The 12,511-nt window shown below is 45.4% G+C and overlaps 1 protein-coding gene across 4 annotated transcripts in view; it reads right to left on the reverse strand.

Moving 5' to 3' along the window:
* The window catches only part of cntln (centlein, centrosomal protein), a 58,519-nt gene extending 48,154 nt beyond the window's left edge, over positions 1-10,365 (reverse strand). For all 4 annotated transcript variants that reach the window (XM_061273961.1, XM_061273959.1, XM_061273958.1 and 1 more), the window contains exons 1-8: positions 9,975-10,365; positions 6,525-6,613; positions 4,762-4,846; positions 3,905-4,030; positions 2,736-2,915; positions 2,137-2,270; positions 1,443-1,605; positions 1,162-1,368 (exon numbers count right to left, since the gene is read on the reverse strand). In XM_061273961.1, the coding sequence (XP_061129945.1) occupies positions 1,162-1,368; positions 1,443-1,605; positions 2,137-2,270; positions 2,736-2,915; positions 3,905-4,030; positions 4,762-4,846; positions 6,525-6,613; positions 9,975-10,055 (1,065 nt within the window). In that variant the 5' untranslated portion in view covers positions 10,056-10,365. The remainder of the gene's footprint in view (positions 1-1,161; positions 1,369-1,442; positions 1,606-2,136; positions 2,271-2,735; positions 2,916-3,904; positions 4,031-4,761; positions 4,847-6,524; positions 6,614-9,974) is intronic.
* Between the last annotated feature and the right edge of the window lie 2,146 nt (positions 10,366-12,511).

Genomic DNA, 12,511 nt, shown 5'->3' on the forward strand with positions numbered 1-12,511 from the left:
ACTGGCCGGGGACCGCCGTGGTTCCTCGGTGAGCACAAAAACAGATGTTCATCACGCGCTACCTTTACCTCGGCATCAACTTAAGTGAGCACGGACACGGAACTCGCAATGGGTCTTATTCTCCTCTCGTATTCCCCAAAGCTATGCGGCCTGATAATAACAATAATAGAAGAAGAAGAAAAAAAAATCCCAACACCGCGGGATGAGCCGAGTGTTCAAAGCTGCCACTCTGGCCTGTTTTCAAATGAGCGCCGCGTCTCCTCCGCCTCGTGCTCCTGTTGCGATCAGCACTTTGATCACCTTGGACGGGGAACTTCCAACCAAAAACATTTAAATTTAAAATCACATCTGCCCCGACAACCCGAGCATTAGAATTTAGCAGGTGTTCCGGAGGAACTTGTTACGGAATTTGTGATTACGTGCCCAAATACACACGCGCTTTTAATTCAGTGCCCTTTTTTTTTTTTCTTCCCTCTCTCGCACAACCTGTCAGTGAAATTGCAGAGTGGGAACCAGAACGCCCTCCCGACTGAGCGCTCCCGCTTCGGGACGGCGGATCTGTTTACCTGCTCGCTTGATGTCAGTAGGTGTGAAAGTTAAAGACACAAAAGATGTGATCTCCAAGCTGCTAGCGAGCGTTCAACTTTCGACACGTGCTACACGCAAACAGCGGCTCTTCGAAATATCGTATTAATTACCGGCAGGAAGATTCCGCCGCTGTAATTAATTAACGGCTAAACGATCCATTTATACATACGGGCGGCTGGTTAAATTACCGGGGTTAAGTGGTGCGGGGCGATGGCGTCTCGCTTAACGTTTGGATCGGATATCTGCGACAGTCTGCCGGTTATTACCGAGCGGTCCGATTGACCGAGCGCAAAAACTCATCAGCTGCCGTGAAGATGTTATCTGACAAAGTCTGGGCCTACGGCGTGATGTGGGCAAATAAAAAAAAATCGCATATCTTCTCACCTCATTAGCTGCCACTTAATTTGAATGCGGTTTTCATCTGGCTTCGAGGCGCTCTCTAACTCGAGGGTGACAGTTCAAAGATGGCCGCATTGCAAACTCAAAAACTGGCATCTGCTCACGGCTATGTGACTACAAAGGACCTCCAAGGCAGACTGGCCTACCTACCGTCACTAAAACTGTTTTTCTCACCTTCAAGTTGGTTTGTCGGTTGCTTGAGATGGAAATTTCTGCCCGCTGAGTTTGTCGGAGCTGTTGTTGTTGTTGCAGCTGGGCCTGCAGTTGCAAGATGTGCTTCTCCTTGTGGGCCAGCTGGCTGCTCAGCTCCTGGTGGCTCTTCCGCAGCTTGGCCTCACTTGACATGAGGGTCTGGTAGCATTGGCTCAACTCGCTGTAGAGCTGTCAAATGACATATGGGGGGCATGACTAGGCAGCATAAAAAAATCGGTCCCAGCGGTCCCATGTGTGTGTACCTTCTGACACGAATTGGTGTCAGCAGTATGCGCTTCTTCCTGGTTCCTCATCACCTTCTGCGTGTCCACGTTGAGTCCCTCCAGTTGCTTGATGAGCTGGCTTTGGGCCGCCGCGTGCTCTGCGCTCCGTTTGTACAACATCTGCACTTCGCTGAACTCACACCTGCCAACGCGCACAAAGCGCGTCGCGCAAATTAATCTCGCCGCGACCGCGCGACCGATAAAGAACGCTTAATACGAATCAATTCCCAGAGTTGCTGCGGAATTACAAGCGTAAAGTGCTCCTCGAACGCGCGAAGCCATCTTTAATCACCGAGCTAAAACCATGAGAGGCCTTGGCGAGCTCCGAATGTGACTGACACATTAGAGCGCGGCGGCCATTAAAACAGAAAAGTAGTTAAAGAAAAAAAAAAAGAGATGAGATTACCGCTAAGGCTCCTAACGGTTCCCAGAGTTTTTATCATATCGACTACAGCTTAGCCAAAGCCTGCCCAGTTTCCTTTTTCTGCCTCCTTAAAAGCGCATCCACTATTCGGGGCTTACGGGGTGGCTTTAGGTGAGCCGCGCTTGGAAATATCAGTGTCACCCCCGAGTCTCTGCGTTGAAAGCGGTGGGTACTTAGCGCCATCCGCATGCACACTAAACGTAAACTCGTTGAAAGCAGATGAGGTGTGCGGTGGCACGTGGAGCGCACCCGAGTTTGCGAAGCCGATGGTCTTTTGTGGCCGCTTCCTGTTCTTTGGTGGAGAGGCGAGCTGCCAGGGCGCTGTTGTGGCTCTGCGTGGTGGATACCTCCTGCCGGGCGATCCGCACTTCTTCCTCAAGATCCTGGAAAAGTAATTTTGGAGAAAGTCATTAAGGATTTGTAAATAGTCAAATGAACACATTCACAAAAAATATAACTTTATTCTCAACACATTTTATTCTAAAGAAGAAGAAAAATAAATAAATCATTGGAATAAAATATTTTTTCCCACTTTTTTTGGAATTTCACATTTCTTAGTGTCTGCCGCTTCCCTTTTTTATTTGAACTAATCATAAATAAAATAGCCTATTTTTAGTCACCCCCAAAAACCATCCTCCAGGTAAAATCCATTTTTTCCACATATATAGCGGAAGCTCTTCTTCCATGAGTGCTTTCAAAGTGTGCTTTTGCTGCAGCAATTTTTTTTCCCTTTCTTTCCTGAGGTTCGTTTGAGAGGGGAAGGAGCGAGGGATCAGCGATGTCAAGGTGTGCAGAAGAAATGGAAACGCCGCAGAGGACAAGGACCATCGCGTGCGTGTGCTCCAAACCTTGACTCTGGCCTGAGCAGCCTCCCTCTGGTCACGCTGGTGCTGGGCCCGCCTCTCCTTCTCCTCCAGGTCAGCTTGCAGGGCGACGCAGCGGGACGCTAATCCCCCTTTCTCCTCCTCGAGTGCACGCGCCGCCCGCTGCGCCTCCTCCTCTTTCCTCCCACACTCCGTCTTCAATTCCTGGATGAAGATGAGGGAGGCGCGCGTGTCAGGGGACGGGGTCGAGAGGGCCAAATCAACAATAACACGAGAAAAACAAAAAAGTTATGATGGAGGAGCTTTTGCCTTCCCCTCGCGTTTCAGATTGTTTGCTACCGGCACAAGTCCAGAAAAAAAAAAAGTTCCGGATGTGCCATATACAGCATATAGTACGTGATTTATTTCACACGCAACAATGGAAAATTAAATGAAAAATACAGCGATGTTCATGAAGTTATTAAGTAAATTAGGTGTCACAATGGATTCATGCACAGCTCATTTTCAAATGGAGCCACAATTTTGCCACTGTTTACCTTTAAAATATTTTAAAAACCAGAGGTGTTTTTTCCCCCAATATACATTTAGGGTCACATAAACCCATCTTTGATTCAAGTTTGCTGTCTCGACTTTCCCCTTGTTTTTTTTAATAACAGTAGGGGCTCTACCGTTGCATGAATATGTAATGCTTGGCGGGGCTTTGATATTTTGTTTTTCCCCTAATTTAGAGCGGGAGATGCCCGCGTGAGCCGCTGATTGGCCGAGGTCACCTGCACCGAGGGGCTCGCGCTCGCCGGCCGCACGCCGACAAAAGGGCCGCCGTGTCGGCTTTAATGAGAACGGCGCCGGGCGCGAGGCCCGTTCGACTGGCCTTTTGATGCTGTCCCCCTGCCATCTCTCGCCGTGAGACGGCAGCAAAACAGTGAGAGGACTGTTCGTCTATCAATTAATCATCGCCGGGTCCCACGCGGTCATAATTAGGGGGCGTCCGCGGCGAAAGACGCGCTCTCGCCGCTCTCCTCCCCATTGATGCGGTCATTAAGTATTTACCTGCAAGTTAACAACCGGCTTTTCTTTTGCTGGTCCTTACCAGCTGTTAAGTATTCTCTGCGGCAGGACAAATCCGGAAGGAAAAAGCCACAAAGCTCGTCATTGCGTTCGAGAAGAATCCGAGCTACATTTGACGGACCCACCTGCAGTTGCGCGCTCTTGTCGAGCAGCTGTTGACTCACGGCGTCCAGCTCGCTCTTCATTAAAGCCACCTCCTCGGCCATCGATGGGCATCGCTTGTTCACCTTTGGCTGCTTTTCGGACACTTGCTGCGGATAGAAAGCGGGCAAAAAAGAGAAGCTGAAAAAAAGTCTTTGCCGAGGCGAAATCAAACAACAGTCTTGGATCGTATTGGGCTCGACTTGAACGTCACGTGACCAAACTCAGAATGCAGTTGAGCCGCGATTGGGCGAGCAACTCTGATGTCATTTTTAGTCGGCGACAGGTGGCAAAATGGCCGCCCCCCACCGAGATCAATAAAAACGCTAATATCTGATTTTGCTGCTTAATTCTGTCAGCTTTTGCGGGCCTCCCGGCCTCGCTATGTAGGCGGCCGCGATTTGGAATCGTGTTATAATCCGCTACCTTCTGCGAGCGTGCACTCGTCTCAAATAACACGCTGCTCTGGGATGCAATTAACTGCCGCGATGTGGGAAATGGCTCTGATCCGTCCGGATTGTGGATTTAGGCCCTCGCCACTTCCGGATTGCTGTGCTAAGAGCGCGGAGGTGGTTGGGGGGCTTTCATCGAGATTTAGACGTGGGAGCGTCAGATCAATTCAAACGTTGATAATGAGGTCGGCGTGAACAATCTGAGCCTCGGTCGTGCTCAATTTGTAAGAGGGGAGGGGGAACGACGCTTTTTAAAGGTCGAGGACAGAAAGCTTAGCACGTGCATTCCCAATATGGTTAACAATGAAAGTTTATAACAGTTTAGAAAAAGTAGTGGGAGCAACAACATGGAATGAGATTTTTCTTTATAAAAATAATCCCGACATTACCTGCTTCAGCTCCTGTATCTGCAAGTCTTTGGCCTGAAGGATCTCCAGCACCTTCCTGTCCTTCATCTCACCTTTGTGCTTCTCCCTAAAAGACGGAACGGTGGAAGATTTACAAACTTTCAGATCAAAGTCACTTCTTAAAAGAGACTATGATGGAGAAATGCACGGAAAGGGCAAATAAATAGCAGACTGGGAGGAATCCCCAAGTCACCAAGCTCCCGGGAACATTGTTGAATGATATCGTCAGAGTCTCCCACACATTTTTCAACCTAAGAACCTTTTTAAACACTGCAGAAGGAACTTACATGTTCTAAAAGGGTTTAAATGCACCCGACAGACCTCAAACTAACGCCCATAGACCCGACCAGGCCCATCACAACACTTTGTGTGGCCCGCCGAAGCAAATCTTGACTTCCACGATTCTTGCTGCAATGCCACAAAATTGATATCGTAGATAAAAAAATAAAAAAAAAAAAGAAGAAAATTCTAAAGATTTACAGGAAACACCGCAGTGAACTTTCCTTTCAGCCCCCCCTGGCACATCTTTAATCGTGTGAACTTCTAGGGAGACAAAAACAGAGCAGCAATTGGGGACCGGTTTGTTTCAACTGCTGGAGGACACCCCCCCCCCCCCATCGCTCACTCCCGCTACACCTCCCATCTTCAAGGCCTTTCCTCCAGTCTCTTTGCCTCTTCTGATCAGCTTTCTCCCCTGATAGACGCTGAAATAAGTATCTGGCGGGTTCCCTTGGGGTAAGCGATGGAACGCGAGCTGCCCTAGCTACATCTCCTGGTGCGTCGAGGCTCACCGCGTAAAGCAACCAATCGCTCCTCCAAAAGAAATCCACAAGAGGGGGAAAGGAGGGGGTTTGAACGGAGGCTCCCGGTGGGGACCCGCGCTTGACTGGAGTCGACATAATTACCATGTCAATATCCTCCTGTGCATCAGGTGATACAGTACACACGCTGCGATGTTCCCCCGGCGGTCTCGGCGGACCAGCACACTTTGATGGGTTTCCTGCGGGGGGCTGTGAACTAACTGAAGAAGCTGAGACGAAACACCGGGACGCACCTGTAGCAACTCTCTCGACGCGCTTACTATACGCGGTGTCTATTTTTTTTTTTAACTCTCCTGTTTGGAATCTGTTAACAACTCTCAGGGCCTTGATATTGTAGCTTCAGTGCATCCATCTTTATTTATTGAAGCTATTTTCAAACCAGGTGTGTGACTCGGTCGAGAAGATTTGTCATCGATTATTTTATGTTAACGTGGCTCGAAACGGCAAAAATAATCACGTATATGACTTTAAAAAAAAAAAAACCCTGAGAAGCCAGATATTCCCGTCCTTGGATCTTTCGGTCCAGGAACAGGACAGAAGCCGCCGATATTAGATTACATTTATCCATACGGGCATTGTCAGCAAAACGGTACATATTTTATCTTTGCTGAACGTTCCCATGCCAGTGATCTTGATGTGGCTTAGCCACTCGGTGAAAAAAGGTTATAGTCAATCTGAATCTATCCGTTAAAGACGCCCGTTGGCAGGGGTCTTTGGACGGTCCACGACGGGAGCCGAGTAAGCGTGTTTTCATTAAAAAGGTTTCCGTGGCTGAACGGCGATGCTGAGGATAACAAGGCTTAAATGGGCATCTGCGGAAAATTCCGTCCTAACCCCGCTAGAACGGCCAAGGTGCCTTACGTCCGCCGAGCGACTTTCACGCTGATCTCGCCGCACTGGAGAAAAATAAATGAATGGACTCACCGCTCAACTACCAGACTCACAGCCTGGGTCAAGTCGGGATGTTCCACTTGAAGTCGTTTCCACAGGGACCACACAAAGTCTTTATCGGCCTGAGAAAACAAAGTTATTATCACAAAATGGACTGAACGAGCAGCGACATCACGACAATATTTGCTCAAAACGCAGCAGGCGCTTGTTTTTTTTTTTTTTAATTTGGACCCTTATTAACATTCGGCAACATTTTCCTTTAACTTCCCTCCAGTAAGGACAGCAGGAAAACATGTCAGTTTTCTCTCCCCTCAAAAACAAAAATGAAGAGGAATCGCTGATGACATTAGCATACCAGGGAAAAGAGAAGCCCATCAATAATTTAGGCCGTCTTGTACAAAATAATTTTTGATGGGCCCGAGTCGGCTCTGAACGCCAGCGCCTGGGATGTGACCTTCGACTCAAGGGGAGCAAGCATTGACACTTGTCACCATGCACTATTTATGATCGGCGAGGGGGCTGGCATCCATGTTGATACGGAGTCTCTTCATTAATCAAGCGCTCCACATCTGTTTTTAAGCAGCCCCAAAGAAACTCAAAACCGATGACAGACCGAGTCATCTTCAAGTCGACCAACCCGGCCGGCCTCTGCCTGCCTGCCTGCCGCATTACCAATTCAAATTGTCTCTGGAGTTTTCTAAAGCTACATTTGGTTTAATGAGGGACATCTACGGCGAGAAAAAAAACCCCACACGTTTCTGACATTAAAAGACAGAATTACACCAAATCGACTTGATATAAAATTATCTGATAAATTATGTTCACATCATCACAAGATAAAAGTCATCCCTCCCACTGGAATCCGCCGGTCTCCAATTAGTACATGAATTTTAGCCCCCCATCTCAAAAGTGTCTCATCAATTATTTAGTCAAATGGCAGAGCGGACCTTGATGAGACCATGAGAGGAACATATCAAGTGGAAGGAGTGTCAAGCTAAGCTATCCACGGGTATCTGCGGCCGTGGAAGAGCTGCCGGAGATTCTGCAATGCGGCTCGACGCGAATAAACATGCAGGACCCTTTAGCCGCCATTAGCCGTGTTTGGTCAAGAACCTCATCAGCGCGCGTTAAAACATGTGTCGGATGTGCGTTTGATGGCCGGATGAATTATTCAGTTTTCATGTTAAGACAGCGAAACACCACGGGCCAAAACATAGCCACTGGAATCCAGCCACACATGATAATTAAATTAGCATCAGTCTAGCAGGAGCACTTGCTGGCTGACAGATGGGCGCCTTTGTAGTTAATGGCTGTCCCTGAGTACATCTTGCCAGAGACTTAAGACATCACTGATATTCAAATGGCAATATTTAAATGGTACACTACAGGAATAAAGCCCCCCCCCCCACCCCCCTTCCCTAATTAGACGGTCCGGAGCTCTGATGTCATATTCCGTGAATGAGACCACCGAGGATGTTGCGCCTTTCAGGCAGTTTAGTGGCAGTAAGAAAATCAGAGGGAAGCCATCGGCTTGTTGACTGGAAATGTTACGCACTTCCATTTTGGTCGAAATATACTTATTGAATTATGACATAAAATATTTAAAAAAAATAGCCTGGAACTAAAAATTATTTCAGTAAGCAATGAAAGGGTTGATCCGATTTTTTAAAGCTACGTTTCAAAATGATTACGATCAAAATAGCAATTACGTTGATAATTATTTGCCGATAATTGATTGTTGCATCTAAAGTATCATGTAGTCAACGACGATGGATTTGTAGTATGTTATTTACTATATTTGATTTTTTTTTTTCAATTAATCTGAAGCTGTATGCATCTCTACCCTTGAGCAAGGCTTGCCCCCCCCCCCCCCCCCCCACGCTTCTTTCACTGACATCTATGCATGCTCATGAGATTTGGTCAATACAAAATTATACTGTACACAGAAATGAATTAAATAAATAAATAATCTCTAAATTAGGGATGCACCGAAATAAAAATTCTTGGCCGAAACCGAAAACCAAAAATGAGGAAACCAAGGCCGAAAACCGAAAACCGAAACACCGGAAGAAATGATTATGTCAGTTATTAGAACCACAGCATTTATGGCTACATGTGTACTAACCTCACTAAAATCAAGGCATTGCAATAAACCAGTTACAAAAGTATGAAAATATCTATTTAGCACTGACATTACAACAATGCACAATATAAATTAAAATTCAAAAATAAAATAAAATAAAAATAAAATGTTTAACTTGACCCCACTCATGTGTACATTAAATAATAACGATATTAAACAGCTCAGGTAAACACACGTCTGAGAAATGTCGTCTGCTTGGCATAGCATAACGGGGCTCAATGTGATCTATCAGCCTACGAAATCCCACATCTTCTACGATAGAGAACGGCTGATCATCTAAGGCAATGAAATCCATAATTTTGTGTGTTATGCCCTTTGCCTTGGCAGAATCACTGGAGAACTTTCTTGCCTTTTCAAAAACGTCCGCCACAGACGGAGTGGGCGTGCTCGGTGTCAGTTTCCTTTTCTGTGTCGCCTTCTTCTCATATTCAGAATGGCGATCGGGATGTTTGGATTTCAGGTGATGAATTAAACCCGACGTGGAGAAACTTTTTGCAGATGCACCCCCTCTTGAAATTTCAGCATTGCATGTTTTGCAAATCGCTATCCGTGGGTCTTTCTCTGAGATAGTGAAATCAGTCCACACCGCAGACATGCTGGCTCTTATCCCGTTTTCCCGTGTGCTGGCTGCGCTGTTTGCTCACGTCATCACAAGTTTCGGCCGTGTTGTTTCGGTGATTTAGGTCTTTCGGCCAAAAACCGAAAATGCACTTTTGGGTCATTTTCGGCCGAAAATTTTCGGTGGCCGAATTTTCGGTGCATCCCTACTCTAAATGCAAAATAGGAAAACATGCTTTTCGGCTCCAATTGATCAAGTGACTTTCTAATGATCAATTCCTTGCAATGAAGAAGTAAATTGTGTCACGTTCATTTTGCAAGGAGATGGCTCATTAATGTGACCATCAATAAAGTGAGTCAATATTGCAGGAAATGAGCTGACAACCTGTCGCATGACAATCTTGTGACTTATTCAAAGCATTCCAACAGTTCCCATGTTGTTAGGCACCACCTGGTGGCGAGTGTGCATTGGAAACATCTCTCCATCACAAACTGAGGAGGAGAGCCTGCTCAGTGATGCTCAGTGAGCAGCATCTTTAGATTTACATGCACAAGAATGGCTTCAGTGCAAATAATAGTTACAGATTTCAAAGAACGTCACTGTACTTAAGTCGATATTTATGTTCAACAGGTTCTGGCAAAACAATATGTTCTTCCACTATATTGCAATTAACGTGAATTCACTTTTTGTGACATTGTTATTTAGCTCGGTAAAGGGAAAAGTACAAACTGTAACACAAAGTATCAGCCCAAACATATTTGTAAGTGTTTTGGCGACATACCTGGCATTGCACCAACTCCTCCGATAAGCTTCTCACTTGCTCCTCCAGTGCCAACATACAAGAGGCGTCTGCAAACGACATTGTGGCTCCAGAAATGTCGTTTTCCCTCTAATATTAATATAATTACACTTTTCACAATACCGCTACAACAGAGCCACCGGGAGCTAATGCTAAGCGTTAGCCAGCAGCTGTCGCGCACTCGTTCGCAAGTCTCTGTCGATGATAAAATCTCCGTCTTGGCTCAAAAGCATCCTCCAAAGAAATCACATAACGAGACATGCTCTAAATGTCTTTTTCGACCTTCACGACGGTTGTCAACCGCATCCTAAACACGTCATATTTGTTTATTATGGCTTCCACATTTCAAACTAGCCCGCTGTTGCTCACCTACGTCATAAGAAGCGCGACGTTTTACGACAGTTCAAGGCGACATATGACATTGACAAAAATCAACTCCAAATTCTATAAATAGATGGATGCATTTTCAATATACTAATATTCACGAGTTTATTTATTTATTTTTACTTCCAAGCCCAAACATACATTTTTAATCAATCACCCCCCAAGAAAGAAGAACTTAAAAATAACTACAAAGCTCTTCAGTGAAAAAGTTCAATCCTTGTATATATACATTGACGTCAGATAACCCATGACTCTAATGAGGACTATTTCTATAGAGACAATGGTTGGATCTGGCTTGCCAGTAAGCCTCGACAACTCCATTTTGTGTGGCTAATGTGCTTACCGTCTTAGTGTCAGGGTTCGAGGAAAATTAAGAAATATGACAAATGGCTTTGCTGCAGTCACTGCAGTCTGCAGTCACACAAATGTTGTTTAATCTTGCCAGGCTGTTTCTTGACCCAAGAACACAGCCTGTCATTACGACGCTCATTTGCGAAAAACCATTTAAGCGGCACTAAATTGCAAGATAATGTGCAACATCTGCCCGTGCCCTCGGTCAGATACATAAACTGACGCGTGATTTATTTGAATGTTCCTTTCTGTCTTTGGTCATGAAAATTAATTACCGCCATGCATCAATGGAACAGCCCTGTTTGTGGCCAGATACAATAACAAATTAGGAAAAGCCATTTTGACATCAAATGGAACAAAATGAATAAATCCAGCATTGCATCTGCACTTTACTGTCATTTGAACACTTCCACGCGCATGCTTGATCTGCACAGGCATGTTCCGCCACGTTTTAGCACCTTGTATTTCCCACTTTCAAGTATATGCAGCCTGTCCTTCCGAGGACAGATTAAAGCCCATAAATGAAAGATCCAAGCCATCACACAGATTCGTTAGGACACACTTCCTGCATTTAGTGTAAAAAGTATGCATTTTCACAAACCCGCCAGCTTTGCCTCTGGCCTGGATGTGTCAACCAGAAACCACCATCATAAACACTGCAGTGACAGCTGAGCTACTTTGATACACAACCAATATGAAAATAATAAGTAATACCAAAATATCCACAAAAAAATATTCATTTTAGATCAAAACAACAAACTCACTAGCAGGGCAAGCGAGGTCATGAATATTGTCATTCGTTCAGGTTATTGTATTTGTCTCATTGGGACTGATGGCGGAGTCTCTGTCACTGCGTCTTTATTTCACTTTCATTCGTATTGGATTATAACAAATTATATGGATTGATATATTATGTCACATCTGTTCAAATGCAGTAGCATGAAAAATCCCCAAGGAACCCAACGACAAGCTCCTGACACTGTGCCGACGCAGGCAGGCAAGGCTTGGCACAAAACACGACACTCCACTGAGAGTTGTACAAAGCGCGTCTCCTCCGCCTGCTGCCTCAAGGTAAGTGGGGATATTGTCGCGCATTAGCAGCATCAATGGCTTTGATGCTGAAGAACCTGAGAACTGCGCTAGATGACAAAAGGCACTTCAAGTACCAAAGGAACAGCGATTGTACAAATGCCAGAGGGGATGTCGAGATTCACAAAGTGTTTAGTAGAACATCCATCCCGCTGGGTGGAAACGAGACTACGCACGAGAGATAAAATCGGTTCAAGTCACTTTCGAGCATGGCTGACGCCTTTATTTGCTAAACGGCTTAGTTCTTGTTCAACGTGATTGAAAGCAAATAGTTTTTCAAGATGGATTCCATTTAAAAGTTAAATACAACTGAAATGTACTCAGGTAGTAATTGTTTCACATACCACTAGAGGGCGCGCAAACTGTACTTTGAGAATCACTGGTCGACAGTATACTTATTAATACGAATACTAATTTAATCATGATTTATTTTCTTGATGTTGCCTCTTCTGAAAGAAACATTTGCTCTCTGAGTCAAACATTTTTTTTTCCAACAGGATCATCTCGCCAAAATTCTTTTTCAATGTCTTTATTCGAATCCTTCTGGTCCTCACTCCGTAGCAATCATTGAAAGAGGAATTGATCCAGTTGAAGGTCACCTCCACAAGTGCGTAGTATTTACAATATGTGCATGACATGAAGCTCACCAAGCTGGCAAACTCAGAAAAGTGGTGGGAACAAGAAATCTGAGCATT

This window comes from Syngnathus typhle, linkage group LG3, assembly GCF_033458585.1.
Source record: "Syngnathus typhle isolate RoL2023-S1 ecotype Sweden linkage group LG3, RoL_Styp_1.0, whole genome shotgun sequence".
Lineage (NCBI taxonomy): Eukaryota > Metazoa > Chordata > Actinopteri > Syngnathiformes > Syngnathidae > Syngnathus > Syngnathus typhle.